Consider the following 18,969-nt stretch of genomic DNA (forward strand, 5'->3'; position numbering starts at 1 on the left):
GGAGTGAAAATATTTCTTTTTTATTTTTTTTTCTCAATCACTTGAACATCCCTAGAATGTTTTGTATTACAAGACTCTTTGAGATTTTTACAATTTGTCCTATTTTTATAAAACAGTTATTCAAATTGAGTATAATTTTTTTAAATATTTTAATAAATGTACTAGGAATTTATAATTTTAATAAATTCAACATGTTATTAACTAAACATATTACCTAATCTGTTTTAACCTATAGTATCAACTACTAACTAAAAAAAATACTATATAATTTTTTAAAGAAATATTATGCAATATATTATAAAATATCATATAACATATTATACCGATAATGTGTTACATTTATTATAAAATTGAAAGTGCACACATATGTATTATCAAAGTTAAAAATTCATGTTATATTTATTAAAACATTAAAAAATTATTCTAAAGTTAACACTTAGGACAAACTGTATATGCAAATTCTCTCAAACTGCCTTCTAATATTTCATCTTAAACAGAAACTCTTGCGCCAGAAACTTTACATTTTCCCCTAACAAAGCGTTTTAACTCATTTCCACACTTTCTATCAACAATTAAAATATAAAGTTTGTCTATATTGCAAAATTTTGACTGCAAATATGTTTCAAATAGATTTTAGTGAGGTTAATATAACTTATCTTACACAGGGCAAACTGCATCAGTGACAAATATATCGAGAAAATTAGACGTCTGTTGTAGTAACTGAAGAGTATTCACATTCAATGCTTTCAGCCTTAAAGTGCTTGTTTCTTATTGTAATCCATTGAATCCTCCATTTGTGAAGCAAACTCGTCCTGCACCATATAAAAAAATGTCATATGGATAGACGAGAATCAAGCACGGCTGGAAAATAGACGTTCGCTGGTGTTACAGCATGTGATCAGTGGAAGAAAACAATGTCAAAAAGCTAATAATACAATAAACAGGTTCATTTTGAATATATTCAGGCTTCCGTGCTCCTCTCCAGAGCTTTGATTATTCACATAAAAAAGAAATAAAACATCTCACATAATGATTTTTCATGGGTCTCAGTTAGGATGAAAAAAATCAAGATTAGCACTCACATAAAGAAACAATATTAAGAAAATTTTACCTGTCAGGTTCAATTTCTCGCTTGGCAAGCATGAGTGCCAAGAAAACAGGAACCATTGCAGCAAATAGATGCTTAAGGGTGTGTCCACTGAGAGTTTGATGCGTAAATTTGTAGATCTGCTTATCCTCAGCTTCTTCCACTTTCGCCAAAAGATAAAATGCTGCACGTCTGACAGTCAATATTTTTTTTTCCTTTGACAATTAAAAAAAGGAAAACAAAGTAACCACTATTTCAGTGGTGAAAACAATTCTACTTGGTTCTCAAAGCTTTTCTTATAATTTGAGAGTGAGTAGGATCTTGTCTAGAATCTGTTAGAAATTGTTAATGCTCACTCATACAAAGAATTTGCATTTTGGACAATTCAATGTCGATTTCAAAACATAAAACCAACTAAAATCAGAGGTTAGTAATATTTCAGTTTTTTAGGTTGGTAATGATTCTGGCAGAATATATTCGTTCGTGCTGAATTTTGGTGCCAGTGGAGTGGTTTTGCCAGATGGCAAAATGGATTTTGTGCAAAATTCCTTTTTTTTTAGGTTGCTAACACTCCGTTGCAAGATTGCTGATTTCCCTAGCAACTATATAAAAAGGATATCATAATAGAATTCAACAAAAAGCCAAACACTGACCTGCTGCCCATAACCAGTATGATGAATGTGTATACATTGGTGGAATCAGTATAGCCATCAAAGGAATAATGATACAAGGAAGGAACTGAACAAGCGCATATGGCCGCAAATCATCAAAAAATCTGTATATATTGGACATGTTAAGGAAGGTGGATGATGCTATTCCATAGATTGTTTGTAAAGAACAAAAAATAAAATGGTTAAGAAAAGAAATGTGGTAATAACAAGCTTACCTCCAATATAAGATGCTAAATATACCCGCAATAACGAGTGGTGCAATTGATGTTGTTCCAGTCTTCTCATCAACCCTCTCAATGATGAAAATGGCCATGATAGATGTGAAAGCAACAGTCATCTGGGTTATCAAAGATTGTAAATTTACAAGTAACAATAGCCTTTAACATCCATTCTCACACTGAGAGAAAAATGGGAAAAATATAGTGGACTTATTAAATAGGATGCACTTGCAAGAAGACAAACTAACAATATGCCATCAAAAGGCCAAAACACAGGTTGGTGTGCCACATTAGAAAAGGGTACAACAGAAATAAACCAGTATTATCTACAAGCATAACATACATTAGCAGTTTAACCATTAAGCTTATTATCTAAAATATACTTAGGAATATAAACTCAATATTATTATCTATAATTCAAAGTATATTTCTCGAATTTAATTTTTAAAAAATAAACTAATATAATCAATTCAATTATACCAAGCAAATGTGCAGTTAATTTTTATATATGATATTAAAATTCAATCAATTGTCCAAAATTTTGTAAAGATTTTAAAAGGATGTTCAACTTAGTTATTATCATTGTTTATTCAGTTCATGATTACTCATAATCACTGATTTACACATCACAAGGTCAACAGACACTAGCATGGGTTTAGTTCTGAGTTCATTACTCAGGTGGCAATCATGGAAAATGGCATTGAGTCTGCTGACTTGTAGTTACTGATCCTATATGAACAGGAAAGAAAATCAATTAATTTATATGTACATATATAGAGAGCAAGAAATAGAAAAAGAGAGTGAGAGAAACTGGTTCCAGTTCTTTAAACCTTGAATATATTACTTGCACAATATCTACAAGGACATTGAGTCTATCATAAAAAAATCCATGAGAAAGAATCCAAGTTCAATGTTGGAGACAATGAAGTGTTCAAAATTTAGACAACATGGTTTTGTATGTGCACCCATAACCCCTATATGGGTTTTCTAAGGAATAAGATAAATTTGTCTTCAGATATTTTGACATGAATTTGTACCAGAGGCTTTGCCTACACATCTCCTGTCACTAGTATTCTTATCCTTGCCTATGGATGTGCTTGCAACTTCTGCAGCTTCAGCCCACCACCTTCAACTAATCCATGTCTCTGGCTGCTGCATCTTTAAACACACTTTTTCCCATTACCCTTGTCACTAGAATGGCACAAGCTCTCTTCCTCTCATAGGCCTAATGATGCAGGATGAGTACAAAGGAGAAAGATAAAAGGAAGAAGAATAAGGGGAAGAATATAGATATGGAAGAGAGAATTAGTAAATCTAGATATTAACAAAGTCAAGATCTTGAAAGAGTTAAAATCCAGATCTTTAGGGTATTTAACATTATTCGGTGACACCAGAAAGAACACAACCTTGCCAAGTGAGCTAACTAATTGATGATCCCTTCCAGAGGTCAACTTATATTTGAACGCCTTTCCAATGAATAATATAATATTGCAATTTAAATTGAGCAGGATGGATTATTCAAACACCCTTTCCAAATGCATAACCGAGAGATTCAAAAAGTACACACCATAGTAGTAGTGGTCAGAGCAATAGCATAAAACTGTTGCTGGCAACCAGTGGAAGGACTATGGTAGCTCCTTACTCTAGTTGGCATAAAGGTTCCACCTGTTTGCTTCTTCCAACACTGCAAGCCATTTCTCCAGGCGCTTTTGATGTTGTGATATATGTGCTTTTGATGAAGTTGTGATATGAGATTTGAAAATGATCTTGCCCAGGGATAGGATCAGAACAGAGGTAGTATGTCCCTTCGAGGTTAATGGGTTAAAGTTACTGAGTTGCATTTGGAAAGGAAGTGTGTGTCTAATATTTACTGCAATTTTTTTTTTTTTGAAAGCTAAATATGTGAGCCAAAGTTAATCCTAAACAAACTAGGGACGCTATCAATGGAGCAGATCAGAAATTCCAAACTTAACTTTACAAGGCTCATAGAAAGACCTAAACACAGAACAACTTTACAAGGTTGCATGAAATAAGGAGACAAACAAATAACTTCATCGAAGTAGAGCTTTACTTTGACATTGGATTAGACACCCAAGAAGTAAGATTCTCAAAAATAACTCCAACAAATCCAACTAGAATGCATAAGAAAAAAAAAGGACAATAGTTGCTCTGAGAAAAGATTTTGCAACCTCATTTGTCAGTAACTAGTAGGGCATCTTCTATGCATCAAAATAAAATCATAGTAATATTCATAAGAAATAGAAATGAAGGAATGAAAAGAAACTAACAGGTAAGCGATCCCAAACAAGCGTAGCATCATTTGGCTTGAGGTGGTAATAGGAAGAACCAAATGCAACAGCTGCCACACCAAGAAAGAAGATTGACCAACCCCAGGTCTCACCCTCCAATCTGTCATAAAAATGAACGGGATAATTGAAGACACTAGCTGTATGCAATTGTTATGACCAAGTATCAAATCACCACCTTAACTTAAAGTAGTTCCTGTGAAAGCAAAGTATAAACCCAGCAATCCCAATAAAGAGAAAAGGAATGTTCGAAATCACATTTAATGTGTTGGGTATTCCTGTAATAAGGGCACAGACAAAAAGTCAGTAATTAAAATCAATCTAGTAAACATGAAGTTAAGAATCAGAAATTCAACAATGGTACTAGAAATCCAGGGACTATATAGAACTGTGAAAGCAGGCACACTGCTAACAAATCCTAGATCACTTTTTTTTTTTCTGTCCAAAGAAATGTTCTTAGCATGCCATCATCAAATACTTAGCCAGGACACTTACCCATCAATGTCGTGATCAGATTAGACGTTCTTATAAAATCTGGTATTTAATGCAATAATCTTATAATCCTGCGAGAACATTATTTGGAGCTGTATGATCTAGTGTGCCATAAGAATTCTAAGAAATTAGTTTTTCATGTGAATTGGCCCTGGTTTCACCACGTCACTTATTGAGGCACTATCTGAAAACTCTTTCAGGACCAAGTGCATGCCAATATTGAATTTCCCTGGCTATACTTTGTACCCTATTGAGAACCTATTTGAAATCTCTTCTAAAGCAAAAGAATTCTCAAGAAATCAGTTTGCATGTGAAATTTGCCTCATTTCGCCATGTTGCTTACTGAGAAGACACTTTCAAACCTTAGTGTTCACTGTGTCAAGTTTAACATAAATCTTAAGCTCAAACAAAAAGTAAATATAGCTACAGAAGAGAAAAGACCCTACAAAAATTCCAACACATTTTATAATCCAAACTCACATGCATCGAAGATCAAATGTAGAACAAATTAAATGTCATAGCTTGGAACAAAGTAAGGTCACATCAAAGAACGTTTAGGTTAAGTTCAACTTCCATTTTTAACTTAAAACGAACTGCTCAAAGTCTTCCATGAACCACACACTACTAAAAATAAATCAAGATAACGAACTTAAATAAATAAGATGTAAGTTAATGAACACAATTCTAAAAATAGAATTGAAACCGAAAACAAAATTACTTCTTTGGTACAAACAAGGACTTGGCTATGGAGAATTCAGTAGTGAATAAGATTTCCAAGAAAATTAGAGCTGCGCTAAACCAAGAAATCCGATGCCAACAAAAACCCTAAGTTTGGAGTGGGTGCTACCGAGGAACAACTCGCGTTGATCGGCGAAGTCATGGTATTCCTGAGATTGAGGGATCGCCGGAGTGACGATCATCAAAACGACGAAAATAACGATGGCCGCTCCCCAAGCGTACAATTTCCTCGATCCCCTCATTGCTTCTTTCGCGCTGCCGTGATGCCGTCGCTGGAACTCGGAAGACAACCGCATCCCTTGGCGTCGAAGGAAGAAGAGGGCAAGATTTAAAACGGATCCCATACTGATCCCGATCCGAATCAACGAACCGATCCGATCGCATTAATGATCATAAACGAATCCATTTTAATTTAATTAGAATCAAATTTGATTCTCGATTAAATCTATTAAATTCGACCATCATCTAACCTATATTCCCAATTTGATGATCCTTCAATTAAAATGTTCTTATTTGAAGTCAAACCAAATTAATAAAATAATAATAATTCAGATATCTGGATGAAATTTCATCCGAAGTTTCCCTTCTACTTGACTATCAAAAAAAATTTAGATTTATAGATATTTAAAGGTTGACTTTTGGAATATATATTCTTTCCTATTAAAATTAAAATTTTGATTTCTTTTATCCCTTGAAGATTTTACCATTGTACCGAGCTCAGGGGTTAGATCCCACTCGGATTAGATTGGCATTACTCACATGGATTCATCTGACTAAAACAGATCGAAATCAGATTTGTCCACGGATCTGTCTAATAAAGGCCATCACGTCCAATTTGTCAGGCCCTCGTTTTATTCGATCGCGGAATGCACCTCAAAATAGTTGATTCCAAAGTGTGAGAATTCGAAATCTCGAGTCTCGTCGTGATTAAATTTCTCAGCTAACTTCATACTGCAAAACGACAAGTCAATATGGACATCGATATGGAGCTGAATTGCTTCCAATCAGGGAGATCAATGTGCCCATACAGTAACACGCAATCAAACAATTCCACGTACCACGTAACGACAGTTTAAGTTCCTCACGAAAAGCTTTTGCTTTTACAGTAATTATGCGAATTAATTTTCTGAAGAAAACCCAACAGATTAGCTAGGAACAGATTCGACCTAGAAGACAAAGGAGTCCGTTCGCAACCTTCTTCCACATCAGACCTCCATACTTATCTCGAACACACGATAGATTCTGATGGCGACAAGAAGACGATGAAATGAAGTGACTGAAAGGGCCTCCATCTCCATGTGCACGCTAGCTAGCTGCTCGGACAATGAATCGATACCTTCGCGCAAAATTATTACTGAATCAATGAGCCTATTTTAAATTCTCCACCAAGACGAGGACGTTAAAGAACGGACGAGATTACAAAAAGTGGGACAAGATGGAGCTTTGACAGCTCCCATTTTGATTGTAGTAGACAGTGGCATTTGGCTAAGGACAGAACGGAGGATAAGATCTCTTTTCACCACATGACGGTTAGCTACAAATAGTTCGTAGATTTGGCATCATGCCCTTCCACTCTTCTATTGCTACAAGATATGAGATCTCTCATTACAGATTTACAGGCACATGCAGCATGTCATAGCTTCTGGTCCAATGCTATGCAAAAGTTTCAAAATATATTGTTAACTTGAACTCGGGACCAAAAAGGAGAAACAAAAGTAATGGATTTTTTTTTTTAAATTTTTAATCAATTTGTGCCTCCTTAAGGATACATATACAAGCTAATTAATCATAAGTAAATTAAATGGCACTTGCAGACGCACAGGCACAAATTCATTCCCATAATTCCCTCAAACTTAACAGGCAGAGAGTTAAGTAGCATCAATCGATTGATTGGCATGATCAGCGCCTGGGAGGGCACTGGTAGCACTTGGTGAAGAGGCCAAATGTGTCCACCTGGTGCACGAAGTTGATCATGCTCGCCCACCCTCCAAACCCAAACCCAACGACCAGCACCCACACCGCCACGAACACGTTGACGCAGTAGTGACCCACCCAGCCTCCTAGAAAAGACGGAGGCCTCTCCACGGCATTCTGTCGAACAGTTAATCGCCATGGCAGAGAATTAGCACACTCAAAGCGAATTAAACAAAACTGAAACTTTGTCTAGCAAATTTAGACACCTCTCTTGCTGAAGCCGGAGCGAAGGTGATCATGTGAGCCATGGCAGGGATGATGTAGACCGTGAAGCTAACGAGAAGGGAGCCGACGGTGGAGTTGATGGGGCCAAAGAAGGGGAATACGATCGCTAGGAACCATATGGGAATCACCACGGGGAGTCTCGCCAGTGCCCGCTTCAACACGCTCTTCGTCTCGTGCATGCCGATCGCCTTCTCCCACACGAAATAAAGAGGCGTGCACGCGAATCCGAAGGTTATAAACTGCATGTGCATGAGCATATACATATAAGCAACGTTAAAATGATAAATATGGAAGTGTTGCAATGTGTTTAGTTGATTAATTACCTGATGGATGAGCATGAGAATGACAGCAGTGTCCCTGAAACCAGTCCTCGGAAGCAAGGAGAAGGCATTAGAATGATTGAGGAGCATGTCCCCGAAGGCCCAATACATGGCAGCTGCTGATGGAAGGGTGAGAGTTAGCACATAAAGTGTGGCAAACAGGTACACAAGCTTAAACTTCTGTGGCTTCCACATGGCATGCATGATCTCTCTGCAGAATCAAAAATCTAAACAGTTAGTACGAAGAGGTTTATATATATATAGAAAAACAATTCGTTGGTCGGAAGGGATTAAAATAATTGTCTCACACTGTGACAGCATGGCCTCCAAAAGTGTAGAGAATGTTAGTAGCACCTGTGAAGTATAGTACCATCGTGGTCGGACCTGAATGGACGACACCTTCCACCTTGAAATAGATCAAAACATTCTCTAGAGGATGAGAAATTAATAAGAAGGGTAGGTGCATGCTTAGTGGCTAATTACAAACCTGGCCATGGATCAAGGCAGCTATTGCTAGATACCATGCGGTAAAGGTGGTCATCATGAGGCCTAGGAAGGACCAGATTCTGTAATTGTGGAAGGAAGGGATGAAAACTGTTGTGGCACAACATGCCCCAAATACGTAGGTCCAGGTTCTCTTGTCGAGATTATCATTAATGTAGTAAATGTTGCTGCAAATTAAAACAGCAGCAGATCATTTAACACTAGAGATAATTAGTTAGGAAAAGCTAGCATTTGTTGTAGGTTCGTTCATTTGCATAAGTACCTTGCACATGCTATTAACTGAATCACTGAACCAAAAAGAAGGAACGTGCAGTTGAAGAATAGACCAGCGTTCCTCCAGTGCTTCCCAAGAAGCCCGTCGAGCACTTCAAACCACTGAAGAGAAATTGAAACCATATTAATTTATTGACGTTTTTAAGAATTAATTTCAGATTTATGCATGGGTTGATTTTTTTCTTTCTCTGGTCATATCAATCGAATCACCTGAATGACATGGTTCCTGAAGTCCACCTTCTCCCTTTCCTTCCTCGTTCTGTACTCCACATAGAGCACACTGATAAGGTATGCAGTCCAGCTCCCCATCAGCCCATAAAACAGCTGAAACAGGACGCCCGAGAGCATCCCCAGCTGGGAGAAGGAATATGGCAGTGTGAGCAGCACTTGAGCTACCTGAATTAATCAAAACCACATGAGAACAAAGCAAAGAGCCAAGATGAATGAATGCGCGCATGCCTATACGCAAACCTGGTTGGAAGCACAACTGAACCAAGCATCGTAGACAGAACCCCCATGCCAGAGGTATCTTGAGAGCTTGCTCTTGGAGGCTTTTGCCTCGCCGCCTTCAGTCTCCATCTCGACGTAATTCCCGGCGATGATGGTCTCCACCTTCTCAGAAGCCATGCTCTCTCTCTCTTTTTTCTCTTCCTATGGCTTGTAGTAATCGGTAGCTGTGAGACATCTCCAGTGATTATAAAGAATCTTCTCCAAACTTTCCTTCAACTTTTTTCCTTTCTCATAGTGGAGGCTGGGGCCGAGGCCTTGAGGCAGCGCACGAGCGGCTTGCCCCACCAAAGCTAGCCATGGTGAGTCATGGACCAATCTATGGTCGTATAAGTTAGCCTCTCATATACGTAAACGAATGAAATTGATGTAGAAATAGTATATGTACATGGAGAACAGAAGATCTCATGACTGCAACAAATGGAAGCTTGTGCGACAAGCAGAGATGGGTTAAGATGACTTAACCTAGAATTGCAGGAAAGAACAGGTTCTCAGAAATGGGCTGAATGATTGCATTTGGAGATGAGGGAAGTGCCTCACATCATGAGTGCACACATGTTACAACTGGCTGACACCATTAGATTAAGCAGTGGGGAACAGGGGGATCCTAAATCCTTATTGATTGGACAGAACAGAGTTTAAGGAGCTCAACCAGGAGGCAGCCATTCTTATCTTAATATTCATGCATCTTCTAGCTTCTAACGATCCATCCAAGCTTTGCTTAAAGTGATCTTAGCACAATTTAATAACGAGTGCGGTGGGTGAGAGCAATCATGCTTCCCTTCACTCTGTCTAAATGCAATTATTTATTAAATTTGTTAAAAACAAGTCAAAGGAAAAGAAAGGAGAGTGACTCCGATTAAACCAATGAATTGAAAGTAACCCGTGGATCATTACTATCCAAGCTATTGTTTTAACAAGTGAAAGTGGACTAGGCATGCAAAGTTTCATTTCATAAGTCATCATTTCCAAGACTTCCGCTTCATCAATGATAATTAGTTCCATAAATCCTAAGGCATCATCGCTCTTTAACTATTGCGCACTAACATAAGTGAATCATTGAAGTGCTAGTTTGATATCAAATGAAATAGAAGGTGACGTGGCGGACATAAGAGCCCATGTGTGGTGTGGTCAAGTGAAATGTCAAGACACTCAATCAAGAGTCAAGCGGAATTATAAGTCTAGGAGATCAGATCGAGTTAAAACAGACCCTAGTCAACGTCAGACTCCTCTAGCTTGGTCCATTCGGCTCCTGTAGCTCGGTTCACCCTACTCCTCCAACTCGATCCATCCGACTCTTTCAGCTCGGTCATCCCGAGCTCCCCTGTTATGTCACTCCCGATTCCCTAAGCTTGGCAACTCTCGACTCCTTTGGCCCTATTCGTTCTAGACATCTTGGGGGTGTTGGGATAAGCAAAGAACGTGGAAGGATCAGAGACATGGATAACTGACTATTCGAACATTGGCCAAGGTATAAAAGGAAGCCGATGACACCGATCTCAAAATAAAAGTATAATTCTTGTTCATGTTTAATCTTGGAACAAGTTGACGTGAATTCTGATTAAGATAATGCTGAAAAAGTTGGCATAAAGATTGATAGATATGGATTCAGCAGTCGTTTATTGGCTATGCTATCCACTATCCATAGATTAGTTACTACAAGGTCGATCTTGATAGTACCAATTCCTCCTCTTTTGCAACTTTTTGCTTTAATATCCTCACAACATGCATTGGTTTGCTATCTCTTCAGGACCATATTTTTGACCTTGAAATGTCAGTTAGGTGATACTTTTTTTTCCCCAAAGGCCACATGTGTGAGATGAGACGTTCCCCTAAGAAAGTTAGGCTGTGACCTCTTTTACTGCTTTATGCATTCATCAGTCATCATCCTTTTTTTCTGGTTAAATGAATCTTCTTCATCATCAGGAACTTTATTTTTTTTCATCAAGGTAAAGCTGATCCATCTCGAGTCCCATGCACGTGCACCAAATGATAAGCTGAATTCTTTGCTTGCCTAATTCTTTGCACCAAATCTTCAGATCTTGTGTTGTCCCAATCACGTACATATGGGTCATTTGTAATTGTAGTTGATTATGAAAATTGCCTTTCTTACTAATTGTAAGTCTATTGCCAGTGTTTCGCATCACTTACCAATAGAGATGCATTGAAAAAAGAGACGAGCCTGGTGTGTCAATTTTAGATTAGGTCATTCAAATTGATTCGGTCTGAAAGCGAGAAACATGATACGTTAATTTGATGACTTCAGTATCGTGAGAAGATGAAAACCCTGGTGATGCAGATGAATCTATGCAACAAAAATAAGAAATAAGAGAAGATTGAAAGTGTGAGTTATCGAGCCAGAGAGGGGGTCCCTGACACAGGTACTTCGACGCTCAAGTCATCACAGTATTACTGGCGAAAAAGGTGAAAGAAGATGAACAGTAGTGTAGATGCGCGTGTACCTAGCCAACGAAGAGGACTCCCTTTTTATATTGGCCCTCATAACTTCTGCAATAATAAGTCGTTAGAGAATGTCTGGTGTCAAAATATGTCAGGTGATAGAGTATGTACAGTAGTCCTACTCTAGTCAGAGGAAGGTTTCATTTGATGTATATGCCAGAATAAGAGAATATTCTCTGATAAGTAACTGTTATTCTCTTATAGGTTGTTACGATTCTCTAATAATACTGTCTTCTAGAGGAGATCCAACCGACTCTACGGCTAGGCAGATGTAACTAGGAGCCACACCCAGGAGAGGTGAGGAATTGAGTTTGGTAGTCTGATCTGCTCTGGGGCTAAGCGGATATATGCTGGAAGCCGCGCCCAGGAGAGATGAGGAACTGAGTCCGGATACATCCATTGTTAATGTACTGGCCTGGCTACTCTTGCCTTGCATGCTAAATGTACCATCAAATGCACCATTATTGTGAAAAAAGATATAACTCATTCTTCAGTTTTTTGTAACTCATCTTCTCTTAAGGACTTTCCACACACTCTCTTAAAATATTCACACAAAATGATTAATGGCGCAACTAGTTTTTTTTGACAACACTCGACAAAGAGCAATTGGAAAGAAATATTCCATAATGACATGATAATCATGACTTTTTAATCCCATAATTATATTCTACAACGTCCAACATTAATACACTTTGAAATGTCAGATGACATACCATCAGGGACACGAATAGCTTTAATAATTGAACAAAATATTTTCTTTTCAGGTTTACTCAAAGAATAACAAGCAGTTGGAAAATAATAAGTACCATCTAGTTATTTTTGCAGCCATAATTGTTTCATAATGCCTAAAATTTTTAAAGCTCTGCACTCGTCAACATTATCTTTGCTCTTGGTTGGATCATTTAAAAGTGTATCAAGGATATTGTCACAAATATTTTTTTCAATAAGCATGGGATCCAAATTATGTATGATCAAATTAAACTCCTATTAAGGAAGAGTAAAAAATATACTTTTTTTCGCCACATTTGTTCAATTGACCAGTGTTTTATTCATATAGTTGGCTTCGATACATTACTCTTACCATACAAGACATTTTTGTTTAGAGTCATTTTAAGAACATCATATCCAGACAACGAAGACAGATCGAATGATGGGACACTCGGGAGCTAGAGGGGGGTGAATAGCTCGCTCGCTTCTTCGATGATATCTTGCAGTGAAAAATCAAAGTGAATACTCCACCAATGCTAATATAAAGGATTTACTTAGTATCCACCTTAACGAAGTGACTAATCCAAGGATGCACACATGAGCACACTCTCCATTATCAAAAATACTCCTTCTCGGAAACACTCCAAAGGTGGAGAAACTTCATACAACACTCTCAACACACTCAACAAGAATATAATACAATGTAAGAAGTAAATACAAGATTACAAGTGAAAAACCTCTTCTTGCCTAATCTCTTGTTGATGTAGAAGCCTCTTGTAAGTTTGGAAATGCAACAACACTTCAACCCTAAGCTCCCAAGAACTGGCGATGAGTTGTCGTGAAGAAGTGGAGAGAAGAGTCTCATGAACAACTACAACGAAAACCCTTTTCTAGGGCTTCTTTGGGCACCGTAATCGATTAGGCATTCTCCTAATCGCTTACCACGTCAGCAACTCAATTTGAACCTATAGAATGACCATATTTTTGAATCTTAAGCGAGTGCCCCAATCGCTTAAGCAAGGCATGATCAATTACCCTAATCGATTACGCTCCTTTCTATTTGATTGCTACAAGGCCATAAGTGATTAAGCAACTTTGCTTAATAGCTTACCAACCTTTCTATTTCTTTACAGAAAGAACCTTAAGCGATCACCTTGATCACTTTAGAAGGGATGAATCGATTAGCTTGATTGATTCCGCTCCCTTATGCTCGATAGTGAGAAACACCATTCTTAATCGCTTACCTCAGCTTATATTTCAAACAGAAGGTTTCTTAAGCAATTTCCTTAATCGCTTATGGCCTGCTGAATCACTTACTTTAAGCGATTCAACACCCTTCTATTCTCGCGATTTTGAGCCTTAAGCGATTAACCTAAAGCTTAATCATTTAAGATATGCTAAATCGATTGTCCTAATCGATTTGGCAACCCTAGCTCCTAAATGAGTCCTAGGATTCCTTGCCCAACATTCGATCAACCGTGGCATGTTTGAACTCCTCATTGCCTAGCATCTGGTCACCCTTGATCAGTTGGGACTTCTCCACCAAGTGTCTGGTCAATCATTTGACCTACTTAGACTTTTCTCCTCGTGCCAAGTGTTCGGTTCTTCATGACCCATTTGAACTTCCAAATACTAGGTATCTGGTCAACCTTTGATTCACCTGAATTTTTAACTACACGGTTTTACTCATCAGGACTTACTCACTACCCAACTTCACTGATCAGGACTTCCTATATGTCTGGCTTCACTTACCAGAACTTTCTATCCGTCTGACTTCATTCACTAGGATTTTCTATCTATATGGCTTCACTCACTAGGACTTTCCATCTGTTTGACTTCACTCATCAAGACTTTCCCAATCAAATATTTGGTCAACCTTGACCTACTTAACTTATGGTCAACATTTGACCATCAATCTCCCAAATAGACAATTGCACCAGCAATCTTCATATACTATCAAACATCAAAACTTAGGCATCAAGACTCAAGTTTGAGCCAATTCAAGCTTAGTCAAGCTGGTCAACTGACCTAGGGGGAGGTTATCGGCATCGCGAAAAAGGGGATAACCCTTGGCTTGAAGGCGCCTCCTATGGAGGTTGGACCTCAACAGGCTATTTAAGCCTGGTCCAAGCAGCAGTAGGAAGATAACATAAACTTGCAATCTTTCTTCCGTGTGCTACTCAAAGGATGATCCGACAAAGTCGTAACTCGACTCTGACAATTGGAAGCCTTTATTTCTCCTGCCTTATTTGTCGGTATACTTTTAGTTAGTGCATTAATATTGTAATTTAAAGTTGTAATTTTCCGAAGCTATAGTGATTGCACATCGAAAGTACTCTTACGTGCGGGCCTTGTAGTAGGAGTCGCTACAAGCTCCGAACCAAGTAAATCCTTGGTGTTTGTGTTTTGTTTGTCTCTCTTATTTTCGTTGCGTACTTACGAAACAAATTAGCCACGAGTGCTATTCACCCCTCCCCTCTAGCATTTTTCGATCCTACATCACATGGCTATGTGAGATCTCTAGAGAGCAAGAAGAGCATGGTTGTGTGATCTCACACGGTCGTGTGGGATTTCTAGAGGACAAGAAGACTGTGGCAGTGTGAATCCACATGGTCATGCTACCTGACTAGAGGCCAAGCAGAGGCTGACCATGTGGATGCCACACGGCGATGGCACGAGCTGTGCTAAGCCCGTGCCCAACACTCTTTAAAGGGTTCCTTCCCCTTTCTAAGGGGATGAAGGTTCTCCCTTTGGGAGATCCATCTTGGTTTCGATCTACACCTTCTCTACCCTCCGTTTATCGATCCAAAGCCATTTTCATCATCTCATCAACTCCAGGAGCAAGGATTGGATCCAAAGACCACTCAATGCATCGAATAAGCTTCTTCTCCATTCTTCTTGTAGTTTAGGTTTGGATTCTTTTAATTCTTATGTCTTTGGATTCTTTCCTCTGTGTTATGGAATAAATATGATGTTCTAGGATTAAGGGAGTAATTGTGATGTGGATTGATGTAAGAACTCATGAATATGCCAATTTTCTATCTATATGACATTGCTATGCTTTGTATCTATTTTATCTAATGTGTATGAATTGTTCTTGAGCTAAATTCACATGCTTGATTGAATATTTATGTAGAATTGTTCATCTCATAGAGGGAATGTCCTAAATCTATGATCGAGGGGCCCTAGTAACAAGGGTATCCTGTTACCGAACGTCTATAGCATTACCTTGAAAGAAGAAGCAATTCTCCACATGGAAGCAGGGAATTAGACATAATTGTAGTTTTTATTTCTATGTTAATGAGTGCTAGTGTGTTCTTGTGATTTATGACCGGGGGCCCTAGTGATAGGGGTATCTCATTACCTGACTTCATAGGAATCACTTTCTTTCAGTAGTGTACAATATGAATCTAACTTCCTCAAGTCCATAGGAATAGAGGATAGGCGGTAGGTGATCTATGCTACATTGATTAACATCACAATGAAACCGAACCCCTGGAACATTTCCCAAGCCAAGTTCTCCAATACCTTTCCTCTTTCTCTTTCTCTTCTCACTTTACTTCTCCTCTCTTAGTACATAACTCTCAACCCTCGATTGTTTAGCTAATTCGTTGTGAGGAATCATTAGTGCTTATAACTAGTTCTCATGAGATTGATAATCTTTTATTATTTGACAACACCCGTGCACTTGCGGGCATGCATCATTTGTCTTTCTAACTCTATGGTATAGGTGAATGAAAGCAAGAGACGACTAGAAAATAGAGCTCTAGGTGCTCAAAGCTTGTCCGGGTGCCTGGAGATCTAGGCGCCTGGAGGTCCAGACACTCAAAGTTGCTCCGATGGCCTCAGTAAGGGGCTTCAAGGGAGACCAAGTAGACACCAGGATGGTCCAAGCGCTTGGAGCATGTCCAGATGCTTAGACAAGCAAAGTTCATCCAGAAGATAATTTGGAACATGACGATTGTGTTGGAACCCAAGGTTGTTTTGGTGTGATTAACAACTTAAGTTAGGTCCTGTCGGTTTTTAACCTTATGTCTAAGTGTGCATAAGCTTAGGAGCACAGGTAGTCGAGCGGAAGACGTAGCTGGCGAGAAGGACGGCACGCGGTGCGTCTGATGGACGAGTCGCTGCGAAAGAGTACACCGGCGGACGAGAAGGAAGCGTGTGGTAGTTCTGAGGGACGAGAAGCCAGAGCGAATGATTGCTCAGGGAGCAAGAGACGCAGCTAGCGAGAAGGTCGGCACGGGGTGCGACCGAGGGACGAAGACTGCGGATGAGTATGCTGGCGGACGAGAAGGAAGCACGCGACAATTCCGAGGGACGAGAAGCTGGAGTGGAAGCCTGCTCGAGAAGACCGGAAGTTGGGTTCGAGTGAGCCCTATTCCGGATGGCAGAGATCACCCAAGCGAATAGAATCGGAGCAGAAGACCCAGACCGAGGTGGGCGGAACCGAAACAGAGGGCCCAGACCAAAAAAGTCAACATAGGTTGACTTTGGGGTCCTGGGCGCCCGGAACCCTTCTTTCGAGCGCCCGGACCAGAATTTCATCTAGATCACGATCAAACTACTATCCGTGCGTAGGGGATAAAATTTTATCCCCCCAAAGGCACCTGGAACCCTTCGGGGTGCTCCGACCAAGGCTATAAATACAGCCTTGGTCCAAAAGCTTTCAACGAACAAGAAATTATGTATTTTAACACTTGTGCGCTTCCAGTTGTAGTTTAACTTCTATTTCTTTGTGCGTCATTGATATAAGAGGTTTCTCCGCCTGAAGGAGTATTAGTGCGACACTTTCCTTGGATTAACAACCTCCCCGGTTGTAACCAAGTAAAACCTTTGTGAGCCTCTTCTTTTAGTTTTTGCTTATCTATTTTATGCAAGTGTTAGTTTAAGAAAGTTCAAAAAGGGTTGTGCTTTTTATTTTTGCAGGGCTATTCAACCCCCCCTTCTAGCCGGCCAATGCGATCCAACAAGTGGTATCAGAGCAAGGACGCGTCAGAAGGACTAACCACCGACTGAAGCAACAAGATGGTTGAAATGAGCATCTACCCACCAACGTTCGAGGGGGAGTTCGCTTTTTGGAAGCGACGGATGGAGGTTTATTTTAAAACCGATTTTAATTTGTTATTGATAATGACATATGGTTTTGATATGCCCAAAAACAAAGAAGGAAAATAACTTGAGGAGCATCAATGGACTGACGAGCAGCGGGACGAATTCATAACAAATGGTAAGGCTGAGTCTTGCCTTTTAAGCGTACTACCTGCCAAGGATCTCGACAGAGTCGAAAAATACAAAAGCACAAAAGAACTTTGGAAAAAGTTCTTGATGCTATACGAAGAACCAGTTGAGGTCAAAGTCGACTCCTCAATGGACATTGAGCCTGTTGGATTCTTCGGGCCGCGAAAACCGCTTTTTCGCGTCGCGGAAACCCCGAGTCACCCAAAGCCATGGAACTCGTGCAAAGATTCGTAAACAAAATTTTTGAAAAACCTTTTCTTGTACGAGTTTGTAAAAACTTTAGATCTACACTAAAGTTAAGATCATTACCCTTGTAGCGAAGCCCTTCGCGTTCCCGCTTGTCCAAGATGTCGCCGGATCTCTAGTTGTCAAAGTAGACAACCTCTATATGTATCCACACGGACACAAGTAGAAGGAGATGACCAAAACACAAGGTGTGCTAGCACCAATAGAGTGTTCGGCCAAGGAATGGGAGAAGGAGAAGAGAGAGCACCCAAGGGAGAAGAAGAGTGAATGAATCAATTAGAGGAAAAAAAAAACACCTTAGCCATCAAGTGGCCGGCCACTCTAGGAGGTGTAAAACCCCCACATTAATTCCAATTAATGTGGAGACCATTAAGAGTTGTAACCCCCATGAGGTGGCACTCTAGGATGATGTGGATCAACACTATTGGTCCACATCTTGCCACCTCACTAAATGACATGACAACAAGTGTAACCTCCTCATTTAATGTGGGCCGGCCACATTAAATGCTATGGAGGCTTGTAACCTCCATGAGGTGGCACACATTGATGATGTGGAGCAATCCTATTGGTCCACATCTTGCCAACTCACTAGTGATGTGGCAAAAAGTCAAGTCAAACATGACTTTTTCTCTTCCTCTCAAATCAAGTCAAACTTGATCAAATCTATCTCATGGTTGATCTAATCCAACCATATGATTCAAGCCAACTTAATATAATGAATCTAATTCATTAAATTAAGTTGATTTAATGAGTCATAATCTAAATTAGACTCATTAAATACATGAATCAACTTGAGTCCAACTCAATTAGCCCAATTTGGATTACTCTTAATCCAATATGATTCATCAAATGAATCTAATTCTCTTGGTTCATCATATGAACCAAATCTCCATCTAATTGTCCTTAGTGTGTGACCCTATATGTTCTTGTAACGTTGGCAATGCCCTAAACCCATTTAGGAGCATAAGTAATGAGCGGTATCTAGCAACACATCATTAC

At 39.3% G+C, this 18,969-nt stretch overlaps 2 protein-coding genes across 2 annotated transcripts; both read right to left on the reverse strand.

The window, feature by feature from the left end:
• Positions 1-572: 572 nt before the first annotated feature.
• Positions 573-5,837, reverse strand: LOC122005293. The gene is made up of 7 exons (XM_042560280.1): positions 5,622-5,837; positions 4,461-4,560; positions 4,265-4,385; positions 1,974-2,095; positions 1,741-1,862; positions 1,112-1,271; positions 573-812 (listed from the first exon to the last, which is right to left on the reverse strand). Exons 1-7 carry the CDS (start codon positions 5,806-5,808, stop codon positions 701-703), a joined length of 924 nt encoding a protein of 307 aa, XP_042416214.1. The 5' UTR covers positions 5,809-5,837; the 3' UTR covers positions 573-700.
• Positions 5,838-7,220: 1,383 nt separating this feature from the next.
• Positions 7,221-9,505, reverse strand: LOC122005292 (auxin transporter-like protein 3). The gene is made up of 8 exons (XM_042560279.1): positions 9,280-9,505; positions 9,019-9,204; positions 8,798-8,910; positions 8,519-8,702; positions 8,340-8,437; positions 8,035-8,242; positions 7,693-7,950; positions 7,221-7,603 (listed from the first exon to the last, which is right to left on the reverse strand). Exons 1-8 carry the CDS (start codon positions 9,433-9,435, stop codon positions 7,412-7,414), a joined length of 1,395 nt encoding a protein of 464 aa, XP_042416213.1. The 5' UTR covers positions 9,436-9,505; the 3' UTR covers positions 7,221-7,411.
• Between the last annotated feature and the right edge of the window lie 9,464 nt (positions 9,506-18,969).

Source organism: Zingiber officinale, chromosome 7B, assembly GCF_018446385.1.
Source record: "Zingiber officinale cultivar Zhangliang chromosome 7B, Zo_v1.1, whole genome shotgun sequence".
NCBI classification, from domain to species: domain Eukaryota; kingdom Viridiplantae; phylum Streptophyta; class Magnoliopsida; order Zingiberales; family Zingiberaceae; genus Zingiber; species Zingiber officinale.